Genomic DNA, 22908 nt, shown 5'->3' on the forward strand with positions numbered 1-22908 from the left:
CTGGATTCTTGTCAAATGTTATTAAGCAAGACCTATTCTTACATGCTTCTTCCCATGTGCTTTTTATGTTTTTATGTATATTTAAGTGCTCTTATGAAGTAGATATACATGAAGTAAAAGAAGTGAGTCATATAGATTCTTATTGAACTGCTATGTGTGAAGTAGCCACTTGTTGGTGAGGATTGAAAGAATTACGTTGACTTGCGAGGCTAATATAGATATCTCACTAAGGATTGAAGATCATTGATTTACAAAGATGGTACCGTCATTTAGAGAGGTTCGATAAAAATTTCTAGGCAATGGGTTGTACCATTGACCAGGCTTTCGCCCATCATGGCCCCCCATCCAAAGATATACCTGGAAGTTGTCGATGGTGAGGCTTTCGTGCAAATGTTCTCCAGTGCATAAGTATGGATATGTAGTCATGAAGAAACTGCTACATTAACATAGCCAAAAGAGTATTAAGCTATAAGCTTAACAAAATGTAATGTGGCTATTGAAGATTCTTGGGAGTTGCTTGTGATTTTTGTCACTTCTAGGTAGGTCATATGTGTGACTCCCTTGTGTTTGTGTGTGTTTTTTTGATATTTTAAAAACCACCTTGCGAGCAACAGGTTCTTGTGGCTATTCTGCTTTTTGCCGGAGTCATAAGTTTCCATTGCAGACGCGGGAATTGATTCTTGAATTTTTGGCACAAATGTTGTCGAGACGGTACTCTAAATTTTTACTTGTAGTAATTTCAAATTATAAACCATACTTTTATCCTCTCTAAATTTTCTACAACCATACACCATACTTTTATCCTACTCTAAATTTTTAATTGCACTAATTTCATATTATGGTTGCATGGTTTCTTAAAATCTAAAACAAAATTTAATTTTAGAATGCTTCTCCTATTCTCTTGATTGAATGTAATACATTTGTTTAGTTGTGAGGAAAAATAAATGTATGATAAAAAAAGGCCATTGATGTGACTATGTAATAAGTCCACTTAATACTACCACAAATACTATCTATTAGTACTAGGAAGAAAGTCCACAAATAAATAAGACCACCTAAAAAATAAAGTCCACTTAATGCTATCTATTAGTTCTAGGAAAAAAGTCCACCAATAAACAAGACCACCTTAAAAAGAGTTGAGAATGTATTTTTTAATTTGATAAAAGCTATAGATAGCCACATCCTCTTGTTACCAACTATGGACAAGGATGTCACGTACTTGATATTCCTTTTGCTTGCCTATTTATTGTGTAATAGTCTTGCAAAAACATAAACATTAAAAGAAAACTATCAGGGTTAACCTTTCCAAAAAAATCATATTTTGATACACTTAGCTTTGGGGTTGATGTCTCTTTTCTAGGAAGATCCAACATTTTGGGATAATGTGTTTGTTGTACACATTTTTTACTTATCAATGATGATGTTAAAGAATAGTTATTATAGTGAAATATAGCAATAAAAACTAGAATATGAAAACATCTAAATAATCTTTCAAAGGAATATAGAGTTTCATTAGAAAAATGGTAAATTCATAACTTCCACATTCCCATTAAAAATATGTCATGTAAAGTCTATGAATTATATGTGATAAATTACACAAAAGCTGTTTTACTTAATTTTATGATAGCATAGGTGCTTATAGAGTAGGTGATTTTAATGAACTTTTCTCAAGATCTAAGGTGAAGGCACTACTAATGCTATTCAAATGTAGTGCAATAAAAATGAAGATCATTGCTTTAGTCATAAATAATTAATTATGAGAAAAAATGAAGGTTATTGCTTTAGTCATAAACAATTAATTACGAGTACATGCATTCACCATGCTCAATTTTCAAAAGGGCATGTTGGTTGTAAGAGAGAAAGAATCGTTGTAGAGTCTCATAGTATGGAGATTGTTTGCAAGTCACAGTATAAGCTATGGTGTTGCAAAGCACTAGGGGAGTCACATTGTTAACTGATGTTCTTAATACAAGTGTGTTCAATTCAAGATCTTACCTTATCCTTTATCAAATCATGTGCCATTTCCTTCAAGCGGAAATGTAAACTCCAACTCCCCCAATGTGGGTGCACTAGCTTGTTCGTCCCATCCTCACTCCATTGTCACACCGGAATGCTCCTTGCTAAGGGGGTGTGAAGGAAGAGCTCTCTTTGCCTAGATGGAGGCAAATAGAGATTTGGCCTTCTCGGTGCTTCTCCTCTCACAAAAGGTAGAGGAAGAAGAAGCTAATGCAAGAGGGAATTATACAAACAAACCTGTCAAGCATGTATCCATCAAGAATAAAAAATCAATAGCATACATGCAAGCAAGGGTACATGAGAGAGCAACTCACGAAGTATTCTATTGTAAGGGAATGAATGTGTCTTGCTACACAAGTGACTAGTTTTCACATGAGGGTGACCAAAACTTAAAAATGATTTGGCCACTATTACTAGTCTTAAGCAAGTATGTACACGAAGTTCTAGACTTCACCTATTTTACATTAAGCTCTAGCCTCTCAAGGTAAGACCACTTTATATGTTCTAACACTATCTTACAAAATCTACAAGTGCCCATTCGAGCAGGTAAGAACCTTACGATAGGTCAAGCAAGTGAAACCATATTAACCAACGAAATGGTTAGTATACCCCCTTCTTAATGGTGACCATGTCCTCGTGTCACCCATTCCGGTGGTGAAGTTGCTGCTGAGGTGCAAAGGTGTGGATGGTCTAGGATACACCATGAAGTTGGCGTGCAAGGTTAAGTGGTAAATGCATGGCATAATATTAATGATAAGATTTGGGTAGCCCTAGAGGTAGTAGGCAGCAAGGGAGGTAGATGTGAAGTAGAAGTCCTTCATGCAAGGCCTAATTCTATTGTGGAAATGGATTGGACCCTTCAAATTGGTAGAAGAATTTCACACCCTTGATTGGCAAAATGAGTGCTAGGACCAATAATGAATGGTTTGCATGTGTAGATCGTGGTTTGAACCTTATTGGCATGACATAATACTATACCTAAACTATAGAGAGTGATGCTTAGAGTTTGGGCTTCTTCATGGTTTGCATGTGTAGATGGTGGTTCGAACCTTATTAGTATGAAATAATGTTATACTTAAACCCTAGAGAGTGATGCTTAGAAATCAGGCTTCTTCGTGTGGTTAATATGTCATCCAGAGCAAGGTTAGTTGTGGGGAATCAAAGTCAAAGTCGAGGTTGCATTCATTGAAGCTCTTGGAAGTACCTACAAGGTTGATGGTGGTTTTCCAAGTGATTGGTTGTGCTACCAGCCCCCCCATCTAGAGATGTACACAAAGGGTTGGCCTTGATGAGGTTAGTTATAGGAACATATACACATGGTGGTTTTCCAAGTAATTGGTTGTACTACCAGCCCCCTCCCCATCTAGAGATGTACATGGAGGGTTGGGCATGATGAGGTTAGTTATAGGCACATATACACATGCATGCGGTGAGATGCCATATGTGAAAAACAATTTGATGCCCTTAGTGAAATATGTATGGTGACATGTATGAAAAATGGGTGAAAGATGTGCCCATATGTGTATTCCTCCAATCTCAAAAATTTCTCCAACTCAACAACTTTCTTTGACGCTTTTTGATGCTTTCCTTGACATTTAGTTGACATCCTTTTTTTTGGGGAGTCAAGATGTTGATGTATTGTAGCCTGTGTGTGTATTCCTTCAATCTCAAAGATTTCTCCACCAACTCAACAACTTTCTTCAACACTTTTTGTTGCTTTCATTGGCATTTACTTGACATCCCTTTTCTTAGGGAGTCAAGACGATGTATTGTAGTGGACTTTTCCCATAGCTATAATGGAGCTAGGTGGGCCACTCTTGCTTGGAGGATTTTGGTTGATTAAGCAATGGGGGATTTAATGTGATCGAGCAGTGGGGGATTTGGTGTGATCGAGCAGTGGGGATATAGATTGTTTGGGGCAATGATTAGTGTGATTGAGCAGTGGGGGATTTAGTGTGATCAATTAGGTTGAGTGTTGCCTCTTATCACTTGGTGTCCATGGACTCTTCTAACTTCTCTAAAAGATGTGTTAGCACATGAGTCCAACTTGTGGCCACTGCTCTGATAGGCTACAAGGGTAAACCCTTGAAGCGAACTCCCAAATCATTCGTTTGCAACTAAACAAAGTCAAGAGGGCCAAAGCAGCTAGAGCGTGCAAACACTAAAGGAACTCACCTTAGCTATACTGAATCACTCTCAAGAGCTTTGAGAACATGGCATGCAAATTAGTAACAGCTCGGAAGAGGTCCACAACCAGATGTCTGAGCACCCCGAGGAATTCCAGAGGCCATTGAGTCAAAGGATCTGACCATTGCTCAACTAGAACAACACATTATAAGAGCTAAAGGCTTAGCCCCCAACAAGAGCTGAAGGCTTGGCCGCAACAAGAGCAGGTTGCCTTTGCAACCCAGAGGAAGGTGAACAACCTAATGGATGCAGCTACTGACCTACCCAACATTGACATCCCTCCCCGACCACCCTCTAGCCTCCTTAAAACTGTAGCACTAAACCCTCCAACTCAGTCTCCTCCAACATCTTCATTAACAAGGTATTGCCACCACCACTTTTCCAGAATCCTCTTCAAAATCCCGTATGCGTCCCACACCACCCTTACCATGCTCTTCTACTAAAACACCATCTCCCTTATCGATCCCTCCATTATCTTTTGATTCCATCACCACATCCTCTACCTCAACCTCCTCACCTTCTTCAATCACCTAGACTAGGGTTACTTCATCGACATTTTTGTTCCCACTGAGTTATGCCCGTACCCCGGTTCCATTAGCATCATCAGAAAGGCCATTGCACACACACGGTTGGCATGTCGTGGATGAGGCCTATCACCATCTCACCATAGAGGCCAATAGTGCTTATGCACCCATTGACATGCGTGTATTGTACTGTAGAATTTAAAAATAGCTATAACCAATGTGTAGCAACAAAGACCACCTCTTTGACATGATGCACGTGGCCTACCCCCCCAGGACATCTTTGAGGAGGAATACGAGGAGACCCTAAAATTTTATCAATCCGTGACTCGAGGTTAAGGAAGAGGAAGAGGACACAATGGACACTACTAAGAAAAAAGATGATGACGATGCGTTTGGCAGAAAAGACATGTTCGAAGAAGACCCTCTAAAAGGATCAAGTCTCGGCAGAGCTTCCCAAGGCCCTTCAACATCAGGCCCCTCTTCAGATGTACATGCTAGACCCTAATATGGTCGTAATCATCTGATTTTTCATCTCATCACTATTTTTTTAGTGGATTTCCTGATTGGCATGCATTTGATGAAGCACAACATTGCATGTCTTTCGACATCAACAAGGGTCCCACGCTTCACTAAATACTCGGCTCTACTATAAGAGAGTACAGTGGATGCAAGGCTAGCACATGCTCACATTCAAAGATATGTTTGAGAAAACCTTCTGGACATCCTACAAAGCCTTTTATCAAAACCACCCGGTACACGAAGTCCCGCTTTGACTTCTACTCTAGAAATTCAACAACTTTTACCACTAGCCTCCCCTGAAGCTTCACTCTTGATTCCAAGGACGGAACCATGATTAGAGAGGGAGATATGTTAACCATATTGGATAACATTACTCCAAAACACGTGGCAACATCTTCAAGCCATATTTTGTACCGCGCAATGCACTTTATGTCAAATAATTATGGAAAATCTCTAAGTTTATGACCTATGTAAGGCCGAAAGAAAGTCAAACACCGAGCTTATGACGTGTAATGCCACTAATGTACCTTTAGACCAGGAAAGTAGCCTAGACAAACTTGTTTGGCTACTAGACATCATTTGAGCGGCTAGGCATCATACAAAGGAGTCTTGTATATAAGATATTTTGACTAATGAGAAAAGACATAGTCCCATTCTCACAATTGAGTTTGAGTCTTCTTGCTGTTGAGGTTAAAGTAGCTTGTATGCTTTCTCTTCTTCTTATTGCATGCATGCTTAGGGATTATGTGGGTGAGTGATGGTGTTGATATATGTTCTCTTCTCCCTCTCTCCCTTCTCTTGTCTACTCTCTCATGCTCTCACTCACTGTGGCATCCAAGTAGAGGTTGAGCTTTCCATAACTCTCTCTTTTCTCCCCACCTATTTGCAAAGCTCCTTTGTGACAATGAAGGAGTCAAGGTTAAGGACCCTAGCTCTCCACCACAAAAGAGAGTTACTCTACCAAGAGGGGATTGAGGTGCAAACCGGTAAGACCTTTGCATTCTCCCCTCCTTCTCTGTATCTTTTGCAAGGCTCAATCATTCTCAATTGGTGAGAACATTCCATTTTTCAAAGTGATTCACAAATAATCTCACAAATGTGGTCAGGTATTCATATAAGATCTGTTGAACCATCCTATGGAAACTTGTTGGTGCATTTTTTTTTAGCCCAAATGTCATCACATTGCAAGCAAATGCTCCCCATCCTATTACGAAGGTTGTTTTTTCTTTATCCTTTATGGCCATATGGACTTGATTGTACCCACTGAATCTATATAATAGCAATGAGTATATCTCATGGCCTACCACTATGTCTAGCAAGGAGTCTGTGAAAGGGATATGGAATGGATCAGACATTGCTACTGTATTGATTTTCTTGTAATCTATGCAGACTCTTAGCTTCCCATTCTTCTTTCGGACGATGACTATTGGTGATAGCCATTCTTCTTTCGGACGATGACTATTGGTGATAGCCATTCTTCTTTGTCCACATAATATATGAATCCAATCTTCATCAACTTCTCTATTTCCTCCTTGCTTTGATGTGCATGGTTTGGGTTCATCTTATATCTGCCTTGTCTGATGGGTATTACATCGTCCTTCATATTAATCTTATACTGGTAGAAGCTTGGATCAATTCCTTTCATATCTGTGTAGTTCCATGCAAACACGTCCTTATATGAGGTTAGCAATTCTTGCAATTCCTTTTGCAAATCTTGGCCTAGTCTAGCACGTACTCTCACCATGTGGGGTTCTCTCTCATCACCCGAATTAATTTATGTGAGCTCATCCTCTTGGACTCCGATATTATAATTTTTTCCCTCTTCACTTAGCTATTTGAGTACAAGAATGGTCTTGTCCTCTACCAATTCTTCTTGCCATTTTTCATTGTCTTGTGGTTCTTCTTCATTTGCTTCCTCTTCTTTTCTTTTGTCATGTAGCTCTTCCAATTAAATTGTTAGAACTTTCGAATCGTATTTCAATATGATCTATTCCACATCTAGCGCAAGTATGGGTTTTTCCTTAGGATTTTCTCTTCCTCATCATCCTCTATGCCTTGTAGGTAGTTTAACCCTTTTGCATGTAGAGGCCTACTGGCCCGATTTATTTCATCCTTGGCTGCCCACACCACTAATACCCTAACTTTCTTTTTTCCTCCGATCAGTTGTGCTTGACCTCCGGTCAAAGAAGGGTCGGCAAAGAATCCAAGAGGACCCCCTTGCAAGAAGGATTATTTGCTTTATTTATTTGGAAAAATTTTGGTACAATGTAGAAAACTTAATGAAGATGATTAATGGATGAATACCAAATACAAGGACATTGTAGACCAAACATCTACTAAACCAGCAGACCAGGTTGAAGACAAGTGTGAAGCCACTTTGGAAAGACTTATGCACACCCAGATTTGTTGAGGGAGATGCACTACTGAAGGCTAAATGCTGAAGAGAATTGTGGGCTACGTTGGGACTAAAGCACTAGGGTGCTTTGGCCACTAGACCCTCCAAATTTGGCACATCACTTGTCCTCACAATCCCCACCTTTTTTTAATAGGCCCTATGACAATATGTTCACACTAGAACCACCATGGCACACGACCCGTCCTCTTATGTTGACCATCACTTCAAGAACTATACTGTCGTAATCTTGTATTTTCTCCACATTTGTGTAGTCTACGACTAGTGCCTTGCTTGGGAGTTCCACCAACTTCTACGTGGGTACTATCTTCCAAAATAGTTTTTGCTTGTAATTAGGCAAAAAGTTTAGGAATTGGTCGAAAGTGATGTTAAGCCTCATTTTGCTGGAGTCTTCCCATAACTCATATCTTACTCCATTTCCACTAGTCTTATGCTAGCTTGGCACCCCTTGCTCTAGGTTTCTTCTTTCCTTCCTATTTCTGACCCTCCATACTCCATTTGCTTCTTGCCTTTTGTATTCACAACTAAGATTACCTTGCAAGGAGGCTTCAACAATCTGGGTTACTTTGATCTCTTTCTAGCCATCTTCTTGCTCCCTTTCATCTAATACAATTTTCCTGCCTTTCTTGTGGCCTCTTGCCTATAGCAATTTCTTGTTTCTTCTTGGCTAGAGTGATTTTTCTACAGCTTGCTCTTGTAGAAAATCTGTAGGCATGATTTTCTAGCATTGTCCACATTACTTTTAAGATCAATCCATGTGCATTCTGCACTAGCTTGGTGACTTGTTCGTAGATTGTCTACTGCACCCTTTGACTATGTTTTCGGATCAGCTCTTTTCTCTGCCATATCTTTTCCAGATCCTTGTGGCCTTGTCACTGCCAACACTATTGGGGGATTTTTCTTGCACTCTCACGAGTGTAGCATCCACTTTAACCATGCTCATAGTTGGATCAGGTCCTCCTAGAACTAAATTTTTTGGTTCTCTTGCATCTTGCAACTCATGCTAATGTCTGATCCAAAGTGGATAACCTGCCCCTCTGTGACCAAGCATGTTACAATAATAGCACATTAATCTTGCTCCTATCTAGCCAAAACTTCCACCTCCAGCTCCTCTTCCATAAGGGTGGTGCAACGACTACCTGATTATGTCTGGTGGCAGTTGTTTACATTACTGCCTCTCTGTCACCCTAGGATTCTTATTCCTAGCATTATAGCAATAGTTTTGAGTGGTGTGGTTGTTGATCTTGTGGCAGATGGTGCATAGCTGAGGAGGGGGAAGCTTGCCAACACTCCTCCTTAGTATGTCCTTATTTTTGCACTTTGTACACCAAATGTATGTCCTTCGTTCAACTCCATTTTTCATTGTGTGCCCTCTAGCAAGCTTGACCCCAAGACAACCTTCACTTCTTCATGGGCATCCACTACATGGTTCCTTCCCTTCTTCTTACGGGTTTTCACTCTTCTTTGTTGGTATCCAAATTTGAAATGTAGCCTAAGTCAAAAGTGTCTTCATTAGATTCTAACGCTAAGGATTCTTCTTCTTTATTCCTCCTTACCTTTCTCAGACTTTTTTTTTCTTCTTTTTAGGTTCTTTCTTGTTTTTCCTCAGAATCCTTTTTGCTCTCATGGTTCCTACTACTACTTGTTTAAAGGTTAGAGTTTCCATATCAGATGATTCCACCGTCATCTGGAGTGTTGTTTGCAAACCACTCACGTACCATTGGCTTAGGATAGCATTGGTTCGTCAACTTGATCCAGTCTCATCAAGAGTGCTCTGAACTAAGTATCATTGTCTTGTGTGGGTCTTTTCTTTTGAGTGAGTCTTTGTAGATTCACCAACACTTATATGGTCATCTTATCCTTTCGAAATGTCTTCAGGAAGGCACTCTTCAGCTCATCAAACGTCTAGAAGTGATCCAAACCATACTATGCATACCAACTAGTAGCCTTGCCACTCAGTGTTCTTGCAAAAAACTCTATTTTTTTTGGCTTCTAGAGCCCTTGTGGCCAGAAATGTGGTTTCAAATGAGAAGACGTGAGCATCTGAATCTTCATCACTCTTTCCCTTGAACTTTGGATATTTTAGTGCCATTGCTATTGGTCAAAGTTGTCTGGCTTCCCTTTGATCTTCGTGCCCTCTAATCTGCTACTCTAGTTATTCTCCACCATTTCCTTATGCTTCTTGAACTTCCTTATATTATTATTTTGAATTTCTTGGTCTTGCTCCTCTGGATCTTAGAATTTCTTGGTCTTGCTCCTCTGGATCTTAGAATTCAGCCTCCCTCATAACTTCTTGTTTTCTGATGCTCTTACTGTGCAGGCCTCTTCTCCCATGATTAGCATGCTATGGCTCACAACCATTTGTTCTTAGTCTTGGTTGCCTACGCCCATTTGCTTTGTATGCGTATCCCTCATCCTCCATGTTAATCTGACCTCCATGTGCACAGCTTCTAAGAACCACTTGTCATTACGAGATAGCTCCTATTCAAATACAATGATCGTATCCTCTTCACAATTAGTCAGACTGTAAAAAGATGGATCCTCAAGCATGCATGGCTATGGTGTGCATAATCTTAATTATTATGATTAAGAAACACTAATTCTATGGTGGTGGGTGTAGCCTAATTAACAACATAATGATGATGAAAAGATTATGCTAACTAAGCTTAAGAGACTCGAGCACAATTAGGTTACAAGATTGAGACTTGTACTAAAAAACAATCTTAAGAGCTTTCTTGTATTCATTACTTGAAAATGACCCTTTTTATAACACCTCAAATGTGCTCATGTAGGATAATGTCCAAGTGATGTCGCTGCATGCTCCTGATCCTGATCCTCTACTCATACCTTGCCCTCAATACCATAACTAAGCTTAAGACTCAAGCACAATTAGGTTACAAGATTGAGACTCATACTTATAATAAAGAGGCTTGAGAGCTTGGTTGTATTCATTGCTTGAAAATGACTCTTTTTATATGAGGGTACACCTCTTACAAATGTGCTCATGTGAGATAATGTCCAAGTGTGATATGGCTGTATGCTCCTGATCTTGGTCCTCTACTCATACCTTACCCTCAATTGCACCATAAATTTCAACACCCCCCATTAGTGACATGATGTATACGCTCCTACAGGGTGGTTGGATGAGAATTACAAAAGATCCATCACTTCCCCTTAGTGCAACATGCTACTCAAGGTGGTCAAGTGTGGTATTACAATACGTCATCACCTCCCTTGGGTACATAAATCGCTACTCTCAAGTGGTCAAGTGGTCAGGTGTGATAAGAAAACACAATATAAAGGACTATGTCTACCCATCGGTGACCATTTACAATCATGGGCTAAGGTGGTAAGGCTTGTCGATGTAGCTTTGATTTAGAAGAGATGCTCGTTGGGGATCTTCTCTTTGCTTGTTGATAAAGCCTCGACGTAGTTGGCCTCTTGGTTCTTCAATCTGCATTCTTCTTCCTTGTGCCCGTGTTTGTTGAAGTGTCCACATTTGGGCTTGTGTTTTGAGTCTGCATTTGCTTTTGAAGTATCAGTTTCTTCCACAGTGATAGCATTCTTTTATATCCTTGTTGGTGTATAATGCTTGTTCTCTTTTGTGTACTTTGTGTTCCATTCTTTAGCATTTTCTCTTCTTCAAGTAGGGATGAAATACAACCATGAAAGGTTCATTCAAGTAAATTCTTTAGAGTGGTCACTAGTACACCATATTCCTCTGTCATGCTTTTTATAAGTATGGCAAGTGCATCGTTTTCACCTATCTTTGCATCGATGCCATCCAACTAGGTCATGATGCTTTTCATTTTGCTTATGAATTATGCTAGTGAATCATGAAATTCCATCTTTAAGCCATAAGATTCTATTTTCAAATAGATTTCTTGATTTTTGGCCTTGAAACCAAATATTAAATTGAACTCATCTCATGCTTGTTTTAGCATAGTTTTGGAATCAATGTGATAAATAAGGTTATTGCCCAAGTGCAATCTAATTAATGGCAGTGTCTATTTATCTTTTTCAATCCAATCCTCAGTCAAATTAGCAGATGCATTTTTCTTAATTAATTTCCATAGCTTCTTGTGCATGAAAAGATACTTCATTTGTGTGACCTAAGTATGAAACCCTTCCCCAATGAACTTCTTAACTGATGAAATATTTATAGATGAAATTTGCAAAGAACTTACAAGTTGGGCTTTTGAGCTTCAATATGGCAGTGTCTAGTTGCATACAAATAATTTGGCAATCAAAATGCGATGAAATGTAATCAACTGCTTTGGGCCTATAATCCAAATGCCAAATAATAAATTTTTATGCTCATGCAAGATTAATTTGGCAATCAAAATGCGATGAAATGTGATCAACGGCTTTGGGCCTATAATCCAAATGCCAAATAATAAATTTTTATGCTCATGCAAGATTAATATGATCCAAAGAACCCAATGTTAATCTTCAATTAAGCCAATTTCTACTAGTGATTTCTTAATGATGATGTTTAAGATTGAAAACAATGATTAACAATCGTAAAACTTGGTGGATCAAATTGAGCATGTGTGCAATCATTGAAGGGAATTTTTGCACAAGCTTATTGTCCTTGATGAGAACCAATGTCCGAAGTAGAAGGAACAAGCTCAAAATCCCAAGTATAGGCGAATTCGTGCTGTCTACAACTGGCTCATATTTTGCATCAACCTTCTTGAGATTTAGGCTATGTAGACCTTGTACTAGGTACCCTGCCCCACAATTTGGACCACAAGCCAAGCAACAAATGGAGTGAAAGACTAGTCGATAGAAAAGCACTAAAATCAAACAATTGCCATGAAATTGGATGGAATGCTTGGAGTTATGGCTTAGCAATGAAGTTAGCAAGATGCCCCTAAGAGGAATTTGGCAATGGTGAAGAGGGTATGAAGAATCAAGCTAATAAGAGAATTTTGACTACAAGTAGAAGCTATGGATAAGATGCTAAAAATTGAGATTAATAATAATGAGCATGAGATTAATGGCGAGAAGGGATTAATGTAGACTAAGACTAAGCTAATGGAGAAGCTCATGGTGAGGAGAGGGGTGGCTCTAATACCATGCCAAAAGATAGATCCTCAAGTATGCATGGCTATGATGTCCTTAATCCTAATCACTACGATTAATACACTAATTCTATGGTGGGAGTATAGCCTAATTGACATAATGATGATGAAAATATTATGTTAACTAAGCTTAAGACTCCAACAAAATTAGTTTATAAGATTGAAACTTGTACTCATAAAGAGGCTTTTGAGAGCTTGCTTGTGTTTATTGTTTGAAAATGATCCTTTTTATATGAGGGTACACCTCTTACAATGGGATAGTGTCCAAGTGTGATGTGGCTACATGCTCCTGATCTTGATCCTCTACTCATACCTTGCCCTCAATGGCATCACAAATTTCAACACATGCTACTTCCCTTAGTTCTTTCTGCATGTGCAAGTCCTCCTACACTTCCTGGCTTCTAAATTCACACCCACCAATTTCTAGCAGTCATCCTCTCAACTAGCTTGTCCGATCCTATTCCCCAACACGATCACCAAAAGTTTCACCGTTTGATCAAGGCTCAACACAAACTGCATTCTTGGGGACCTTTTGGAGTTAATCCAAACAACCCTATGTAGAGATTACTTCTAGTAGAAACGAACATACAGACTTAGCTAAGTGAACATTTTATTGATAAAGCACAACATACACCATAATAGATCACCAATGAGGTGATATCCCAAGTGGTGAAGGTAACCTGGATGGCCCAAAAGTGACGAGAGTAACCTGAATACATGAATGCATGAGTACATTCGGCCATCCTCTGACGCTAATCTTCCTAGACTCCTACTCTCAATTGTGCCATCATCTCCCATTCCCCACCTAGCATACCCTCTTTTCTCCATACCACCCATTGTAAAAGTTGCTACAATCAACATTCATGGCTTCGGCTCATGATGCTTTAGTTTTTGGTCACAAATAGTTGGCATTCATTGGCGGTGAGAACTGTGGGGCCTATTCTCATGCCAACAACGTGATCTACACCTTGACGAGGACAATTCAAGAAAGATGGAGAGAGTGCATGCCAATTTTCTAGACAATGGCATACTTGCACCGCATACACACTAAGGACAAACATTAACTCTAAAGGCTTGCACTGAAGTCACCTAGGTGACTAGCAGAGTAGGCTCATGACATGGTGTGGTGTAACATAGTGGTTTCTTTCACATGGGGTTTACATGGACTGCCTACCAATTTTTCATTACAATCTAGATGCATCACTATTACCACTCACCATCTGCATCTACATATTCACATCATATGGCTAGACCCACTGCACCACAAAGCTCTAGTTCTATATAGAGCACTTTTTGTGGATTGCAAATGATGGCTTCATCCAAAGGCTTAGCTATATATGCAAACACACACGTGTCACAAGCAATGAAAATAGTGATAAAAAAATAAGTCTCATTTCATTAGCTCAGAGTGGGAACTAGGAGAACAAAAGGCATTGAAAGGGAGGATATGATATGTGCACTCTTCTCCATTCTTTAGGACAAGATGGACAAACACTAGATGTCAAGTGTACTATGAGATATAAGGGAGGTCACACTACCTCTTTAGAGATGATTTTGGTCCATTGTCTTAAGCCATTGACTTTCAAGACCAACATTGACTTGGACCATACTCGATAGAGCTTTGTTGACATGAAGACCACTTATATAGGGAGGTTCAAACATACGGGCCGAGACATTTCACAACCACCCATCACTAGTTTCTTTAAGGTGCTGCTAGATGGACACTCAATGACGATCACGAGTGTCTTTGGAGTTAGATAACCACACCAACTGGACCAAACTGCATACTAGGGAGTGCTAAGATACCTAAACCATCACGCTTGCCAAGGGTTACACTGAAGAGACCCCTAAAAATAATAATGTGCCGTATGTCCACTGCCTACTAGATTGAGACAAGCCTATGTAGACAACTTGAGATGCTAGTGATCCTTGAAAGACACTAATGCTCTACCACATACAATGGATGTAGAGAGTTTGTATGTCCCGTGTACAGATGTGACGATGATCGATATTGGTCAGATAGAGGGGTTATACTTCGGATGTTGAGTCTACATTTTCTTTTATGTTTCTACTACTACATGGATACATTGTAACATTGTTAGTCACATATGTTATTTCTCTCTTTTTAAATAGCTACATTGTTTGGTCTTTATTTCATGATACATAAACTTCATGCATATATTATACTTTTGGCCAAATGGACCCTTGGATAGACATCACTCAATTCTGGTTCACTTTCCACTTCTTCTGCAGGAGGTTAAATAAATGCCTAAACGGAGATGAGAAGCCCAAGCTTGATTGTAAATTTCAATATTTGGCCACCGGAATGATCCATGGGACTCACATTCCAATCTCTTGATTAAGCTCAATGTGGGGGAAGCCGGCAAGTGATGGAAGGTGAGGCAGAAGGTGCTCAACAATGCTCTTCTGATTTTTACCCCACAATTAGCCCTGAGGTTTACACCACTGTCCATAATATGCTTGCAATTATGTTGTGGCATTGCAATTTTTGACAGCCACATGTGCACACGCATGCACAAGATTATATGAACCAAAACCATATGAAAATGGTGAACAGAGGCCAGTGAACTCAATTGATGTTTTGACAAATGCACAATTTTGGTTTTCACCGTTCGGCTCGTGTAAATGATGTGGACATGGACTTCAATAACTTGCGCCTATGAACATGACCTAACCAGCTTCTTGAAGCCAATCCATGCTGCCCTTGTTTCACATCCTTGTTCAATTCAACCTCCACATAATGACCCTCTTGCCCTTCAGATTTCTGATGTGAAAGCTTTTTCATTCTCAAAACAGCTGGAGATGCTCCAGCAACAGCCTGTGTAATTCACCACGTCAGTTTCCCCTTCAGGAAAAAAACCAGAGTTTATGAAAGAAAGATTAGTTCTCACCTTCATAGGTTTTAGTAGGTCAATCTGCGAATGATCCAGCACACGTTGACCTCTGTCACTTATGTGAATGAAGTCAGCATAGTCTCCCTCCCAAACCACATCACCATCGCATACAAAGTAGTCCTGTTCAAAGAGGATAATGCTAAATGCCTCAGTAACTTACATATATAATATATCTCTTGAGTTTCTGCTACACTAGACAACAATACAAAACACAACCACACACAAGGCCCTGCACTTGATACCAATAAGTAACACATGCAGGCTTGCAGCATTGCTGCTCAATAAAATTCATTCTAATTTGCACCCAGGTTTTAACTCCTCAATGTGCAAAGTGCATTGATATCTTTGACACTTTCCTATGAAAGTCTCCGTTCCAACTAATCATGGAACAAACAAGCTTCTGTTGAAGCTTGTACCTAGGATGGGGTCAGAGTGCGAGAGACTGGGCAGGTGGACAGGAGTCTTGAGACTCTGGAGGGTTCAGATGCAACTGATGGATTTTAAGAGCTTGTCTTATACATCAACAAAAATTTATAAGGCACCTATAAAGGTGCTAAGCAATGGAAGGCCTATGTCCAGAGCAGGTATCGATACTCCTTGAGACCATTTTGTGGTGTGGGCAGCCTGCCAGGCTGGACACATCTTATCTCGTGCAAGTCCATCCAGACATACTTTTGTTCAATAAGGAAGCACCAGTTCATTTGGCTCATATGGCAGGTATCTTCTTGTGAAGCCAATCCTACGAGTACTCAAAAATACTAATGTTAAGGATAGTGGACTTGAGGGTTGTAAGCACATTTGTCTTATGCATTTTTTAAACTAATAAGACATCACTTGAAAGTTTGAAATACGAGAAGAACAATGAAAACAATTTTTCAAAAACTTTCAAGAAACTATCCTTGCATTAGTAAAAAAAGAAACCATCAGCACTACAGCAGATAACAACACTCTAAGGATGTCTAATGTACAAAAATTTGGGTGGAGGAGGGGGCTCCCTCCATGGCTGGCCGCTCTTAAAGAAAGACTCAAACATGGGGGTGGGGCGAAGAGCCACATACTGAGGGCTTGGAGTGTCAGACAATGCCACCGTCTCCAAGAGAGAGAGAGAGAGAGAGAGAGAGAGAGAGAGAGAGATTTTATTAACGTCTTCCAAAAGACCGAACTCGGCCTATGAGACAAATCGGTGTACCTGTATGGGGTATCCTCTGTCATCCCAACAAAATGAAAAAGTACTGAACTAAAAAGCTGAATCTGGGTGTGCAATAAGTACAATGAGTGGGGGGAGGGGATGGAGCTCTACTACTAGGAGAATGCAAAGCTATATGCATGGAGTATACAATCATGATATGCAACCTAGCTAGCTCCATCCTGTACCATACTGGGGGTATAAAATGGTATACGTCAATGAAGGGGGTGTCCACAGCTCCCTGAAGAACATGCTTGGGTGTGCTCTGAAGCGAGCCAACCGCTCCGCACCCTCTCTGTGAAACTGAGCTCTGATCTCTGTCATCTCTCTCTGGTATAGGCGTGGTGTCCGAAAGCCAGGTGTCCTCTGTCTCCTGCGGGCTCTGAGTGTCTCTGCTCTTTGGAGAGTAATTCCTTGCCGTGTAGGGACTGGGAGTGGGATGGATCTCTGAAAAAATGTAGCAATCTGTGTCTGTCGTCCCCCCTCTAGAGCTGTCTGAGCCTGTAATGATGTCTCTCTGTGGCGCTGTATGTCTAGAATGAATCTCCCCAGTATGCGCTGGTCTACTGCCTCAAAGATCTGGCATAGGGAATGTGGCTCTCTGAATAAAATGGGATATCTCTCTCTAATGGCTATATATGCTCTGCATCTGCATACATAATGCTCCTCACTCTCCACCTCCTCTCTGCACAATCTGCATACCCTCTCCTCTCGGGGGATCCGTGCTGCTCTGCCAGTCTCAATCTCCAATCGGTGTGATGAAACTCTAAGTTGACCAATAGCCACTCGGGAGCCGTGTGGTAAAAAGCCCTTCATGTATCTAGGCCTCTCTATAAATCCATCATCATCAGTGATACTCATGAAGTGATCTCTGTAGTATAGCATCTTCGGTGGAAGAGGCTGTGTAGGCGATATCCATGTCTCTCGTGTATAGAGCTGCCATAGGTCCTGTCTCAATACTCTGTTCCTCTCACTATGAGAGAGACGGATATGTGGTGCATCCCTGTCATACTGGAATGGTGGTAGATGATCCATGTCTAGGCCATGCTGTGAGAACCAATGTGTGACCTGTGCATACCATGATCCTCTGTCTCCTGCCTCAGCCAGCTGTCTAGATGCCTCAAAAGCTTTGTATGACAATCTGTCCTGTGGCATCTCTCTGAATCTGTCTAGCAGGCATATTAGTCTGAAATATGGCCTCTACCATCATAGGAGGCGCAACAAACTCTGCTCGGATAATGTCATGAGGTACTGACGGTTTGCTGCGTATCATGCGTGCCATCATGAGGGCCTGTGGTCTCTCTATCTGTGTCCACCAATGGGTAGCAAGGCCTGGCGCCCATACCGCTGCTCCATACATCAATGCCGGTGTGACTAATGTGTCAAATAGCCACCCCTTCGTCTGGGGCTCCTAAAAATGCGCCTGGTGGCACTGTCTCTCTAGCATAGCCAATGCTGCATATCCCCGTGTCAATCTAGCTCTGGCTGCTGAACCCATGGTGAAGCGTGTGGCTGTTGCAGAGAAGGTAACCCCTAGGTACACGTATGATGTCACCACCTCCACCTGGTGTCCTGCGAGAGTGAATGTCTGCTGACTCCTGCCCTGTCTCGATGTATGAAAGACCATAACCTTGGTTTTCCCAAGGTTCACAGTAAGACCCCTCTGTGTGCAGAAATCATCGAGTGCATGTAGATGCTGCACAGGCAAACCCTCTGCTAGTGCCCTGTTAAACAGGTGTGCAAGAAAAGGAGCCAAAGAATCTATTGCATATATGAGATGCTCACCCTACAGGCCCATATGGTCGGCGGCCCGTCCATGCTGTAGGCGTCGGATAGCTTCCTGTACCATCGAGTGGGTAAAGAAGCTAGTTGTGGTAGGTCGAGGCTCCTGTGCCTGAGGTATAGGTGGCTGCTGTGGAGTGTGGTATAGGCCCTCTGCGTCTGTGGGTCTGCAATAGGTGTCGGTGTCCGGGGCTCTCTGAAGTGCCACCATGAGACAGGGCTATCTCTACTCATGAAGAAATGAAAGATCTCTAGCTCCTGTATCTCTGCGAAGGCCCGCCTTTTGCGGCGAGTAAGTCTCCTCATCTCTCTCCACGACTCCTTCTCTGTGATGGCTCCCAAGGCTCTCTGTATGCAGAGCCGTGAGTATAGGGCTCTGCACTCGTCATCATACCATCTGTTCTGGGGCATAGTCCTAGATCTCGCAGGCTCTCCTCAATGGACACGATGTGGGAAGCTCTGTAATGCAGCCATGTGTAGGAGTGATGCCAGCTGGGCTGTAATGGTATCCATAGGTGCCAGGGGATCCATGAGTAGGAGCCCATCCTCTACTCTGCCAGTGTATATGTCTGCCATGCCATGTGTGAAGTAGATGGTAGAGTGTGGCATCGGTATGTGGGGTGCTGGTGATACTGGTGATCCGGCTAGTGAAAATGCCATGTATGATCTGCCCCAATAGGACGAGGTGGAATGGAGAATGAGGTGACAAGCTGTGATGCCTCTCCAAAGACCCCATAACGTAGTCTACCACCGTGCCTCCGGTCCGTGTATGACCCCCATGTGGGAAGCATGTCAGCCCTCCTGATCCCGGCCACTGTAGCATCCCGTTATAAATAACGAGACGATGCCTGGCTCCCAACTCTAGTAAGTGGTCCCCATAATGTCCTCTATCTGGTCCAGTGTCCTCTGATGCCCGACTAGCCCCTATCTCCTCTGGATCCACACGGTGGAGGATCTCCATGTCATCATAGTCATACACCTCACACTGTCTGCTCTGTGTGTGGGCATTGAAGTCACCCGTAAGAAATACTTCCCCTAGTGTAGAATAATGCATAATCTCCTCCAACAGACAAGTGTATGGCGAGGCTCCTGTCTCCTCCTCCTGTGGCATGTCCTCTGTAATGACATAGGAGGATCCTGATGGAGAAAAGTAACATAGAGCTATGTATATAACCCTGTCCTGTGAGAGCTGTAAGCTGATCCACATGTATCTGGCCTCTGGACCCTGTGCTACCACTCTCAGTCTCCCCTAAAGCTCCCGTTTGAATAGAACTGCTACTCCCCCCGACCCTCTCGAGGTACCCTGGCGTGTGGTCCTCCTGTATGCTATGCTGACTCCCACTGGAATCCCTCTACTCGAGGTAGCCCTCTCTCTCAGCTCTGATGTGTCTCTGTCAGAAGTATGATGTCTCTCCCCACCATAACATGCTCCAATCGTCCAGGCTGCACCCATAGTGAACCATTACAGTTCCATACTGCCATGTGTATCTCTGTCAGTGGCCTGGTCTGTGTCCCATAGGTCCCAAACCGCTAGTCCATGGGCCGGCCATCAATGATGACCCGACCATCTCGATAGAAGGCCTTCTTGCCTTCTCTCCTCGCGTGTAAGACTCGTGGCATGCAAGCTCTCCTATGCTCAAGCTGCATCCTCGTGAGATCATCATCCAAGAAAATAGGAGCTCCCTCTAAACCTCGTAGTATGACCCTCTTCCTCATGAAGGTGACCCTCTCCGTCTCTCCTGCAAACTGTAGGATGACGGCTCGCTTGCATGTTCAGTCTTTCCCGGCTCTCCATGCTTTGGTGAAGGGGAAAGGGTGCTCTTCCCTATAGCCGAGCTTCATGCATAGAAGCTGTCCATCTTTCTCGGGAGTGGAGTCGGGTGTCTCGGCTATACCTGTGACTCGAATGTTGAGGCCGCGGGCATGCCTCATCTTCTCCTCCTCAATGGTGGTGTGATAATTTGGTGTTCTTCCCTTTGAGTCTCCTCCCTCACTTCTTTACGGATGTTCTTCTTCACCACCTCAACCCATCCTGACTGCTTGGCTTCGAGTTTTCCCTCCATGTCCTTTGTGATCTCCTTGGAGATCTCTTCTTTGATGGCCGTGAGAGTGTTGTCATTGATCTCCCCTTCTTCCTTCTCAGTATTCTTGATGGCTACCATTTCTACTTTCAATGCACTCACCTCCTCCGTGAGTGCCGTGTTCTCTTGTTCGAGGTTCGTGACCCGTGCTTCGAGAGCCACCATGATGTGCCGGTGTAGTTTGTTCTCCACCTCATTGAGGTTGGAATCGGATGTCTTCTTGTTCTCCTTGATTAGTGCCTTCATTGCCGTCTCGAGGGCCTCGAGTTTCTCTTGGAGACTCGGGGCCATTCCTCCAGATCACTCTGCAGTCCTTCCCACAGGCAGGGAGGAGAGAGAGAGAGAGAGAGTTATGTTGTTGCCTTGGGGGCCTGAGCAAGGGTGGGTGGGGAAAGGGGGGCACAGGCGCCTAGCGGGGAGGGAGGCGGGCCAGCATAGCGAACAGAGACACCGCAGCGAAGGGAAGGGGGCTAGTGGGCGACGAGCAGAGACACAGCAGCGCAGGGGGCCAGGGCAGCCAGCGCAGCGAAGGGAAGAGTAGTGCTACTGATGCGAACAGAGACACAGCAACGCAGGGGGCATCCAGCGTAGCGAACAGAAGGAGCGCAGGGGGCTAGAGAGAGAGAGAGAGAGAGAGAGAGAGAGAGAGAGAGAGAGAGAGGATTGAGAAATGAAATGAAGAGTTCCGTCTGGTTTTGACGCTGCTGTCCCAGATCCGTCCGACGGGCTCTTCTCGTCGTCGCATGCGCTTGTCAACGTTATGCCCGCCTACGCCTGGTGTGTTGCCATCGCTGCCTTCTATACTCACGCTGTCAAAGCCCCGCTCCCGCCGTCTGCTACTACAGGTGCAGTCCTGTTGCCTACACCTGCTGGGTCCTGCACAATCAACGCCGCCGGCTCCAAGCTGCACTCCCCCTACCCGCCTGCACGCTACCGACTCTCCCACGACGCCTATTCGTCACCAGCTCCCGCGTGCGCAGCTCAAGGTTCGCTCACTGGTGCCCGTGCATCCCTCGCAGGCTCTGCCTCAAAGGACACCAACACCTGCAAAATCAGGGTTCTATATAATCAGGGTTTCCGACTCTAGGGTTTCAGGCAGCAGTGGAAGAAGATTAAAAAATAAAAAATAAAAAATAAAAAAATAAAAAAAATTCAGGTTTGCAGGTTTTCTCAAGGGTGCAACAATGGTTCAAGCAACTATTTAAGGGTTTGCAGGTGCTGACTTAGGGTTTTCAAGTGCTGAATTAGGGTTTGAGAGAAAGGGTTTTCTTTGATTTTGTACATGGATTTGGATGACCCGGCTACTGCTGTTGGTGGCATGGCTGCCAATAGCCTTAACATGGATCTTATTGAGCAGATGATCGAGAAGGATGTGGGTTATGCTTCAGATGTCTCGGAGCAACAGAAACGTCAAAGGCTTGATGTTGATGCAAGCTACACTCTGGTGAATGTTGGAGAGAATGCAGAGGAAAGTTCTCAGGTACCTTCTCCGGAGTTTGCACGTTTGCTGCAGATCACTAGTGAGCTTCTGCAAGAATATGTGAAGGCAAATAGCGTGCAAATGGCTGCAGTAGATAATGGTGGTGTGGCTGCTAAATGCATGGAGACTCCTTTGTTGCTACAACAGCTAGCAGATTTTCATGATCGTGCTACTATCTTCTTCTTTATTGGGCGTATTCCGTTGTTGCCTCGTCTTAGAGCATGGTTGGGCCGCTTGGTGTCGCCTGAGGCACTTGAGGAGATTTATGATGGTCCGAGAGGCTTTTATGAAATACTTTTTCGCACTTCGGAAGCCCGTAGGGCAGTCTTGGAGCAGGTGCCACTCTTTTTGGATGGGCAGTTGGTTCATGTGGTCCCGTGGAAACCTATGGCAGAGTACCAAGATATGTTGCGCCAGGCTTGCCCAGTTTGGGTTGAAGTGAAACAATTCCCACCAATGTTTTGGCCTGTTTTACCAGATCTCATGCGAGGTATCGGTGATGTCTTGGTGATGCCTCGAATGACATCTAGAAACCGAAATCGTCTATGCATGTTATGGGATACTGGGAGACCTAGGCCGACACATTTGCGTGTCAATATGGCTGGGCTGCAACATTTAATGTATGAATTGAGGTGGGATACATTTACTGGCCACTGTTTCAAATGTGGTAAGATGGGCCACTTTGTCTCCGAATGTCCTAAGAAAGAACAAGTTGCTG

The 22908-nt window shown here is 42.7% G+C and overlaps 1 protein-coding gene across 1 annotated transcript in view; it reads right to left on the reverse strand.

Annotated features, from left to right (window-relative positions):
• Positions 1–14868: 14868 nt before the first annotated feature.
• The window catches only part of LOC147640455 (uncharacterized), an 84791-nt gene continuing 76751 nt past the window's right edge, over positions 14869–22908 (reverse strand). Inside the window, exons 8-9 of the mRNA XM_086780816.1 lie at positions 15659–15781; positions 14869–15585 (exon numbers count right to left, since the gene is read on the reverse strand). Coding sequence (XP_086636942.1) covers positions 15373–15585; positions 15659–15781 — 336 coding nt within the window. The 3' untranslated portion in view covers positions 14869–15372. The remainder of the gene's footprint in view (positions 15586–15658; positions 15782–22908) is intronic.

Source organism: Cibotium barometz, chromosome 3 (assembly GCF_041138505.1).
Source record: "Cibotium barometz isolate CiBa-2024 chromosome 3, ASM4113850v1, whole genome shotgun sequence".
NCBI classification, from domain to species: domain Eukaryota; kingdom Viridiplantae; phylum Streptophyta; class Polypodiopsida; order Cyatheales; family Cibotiaceae; genus Cibotium; species Cibotium barometz.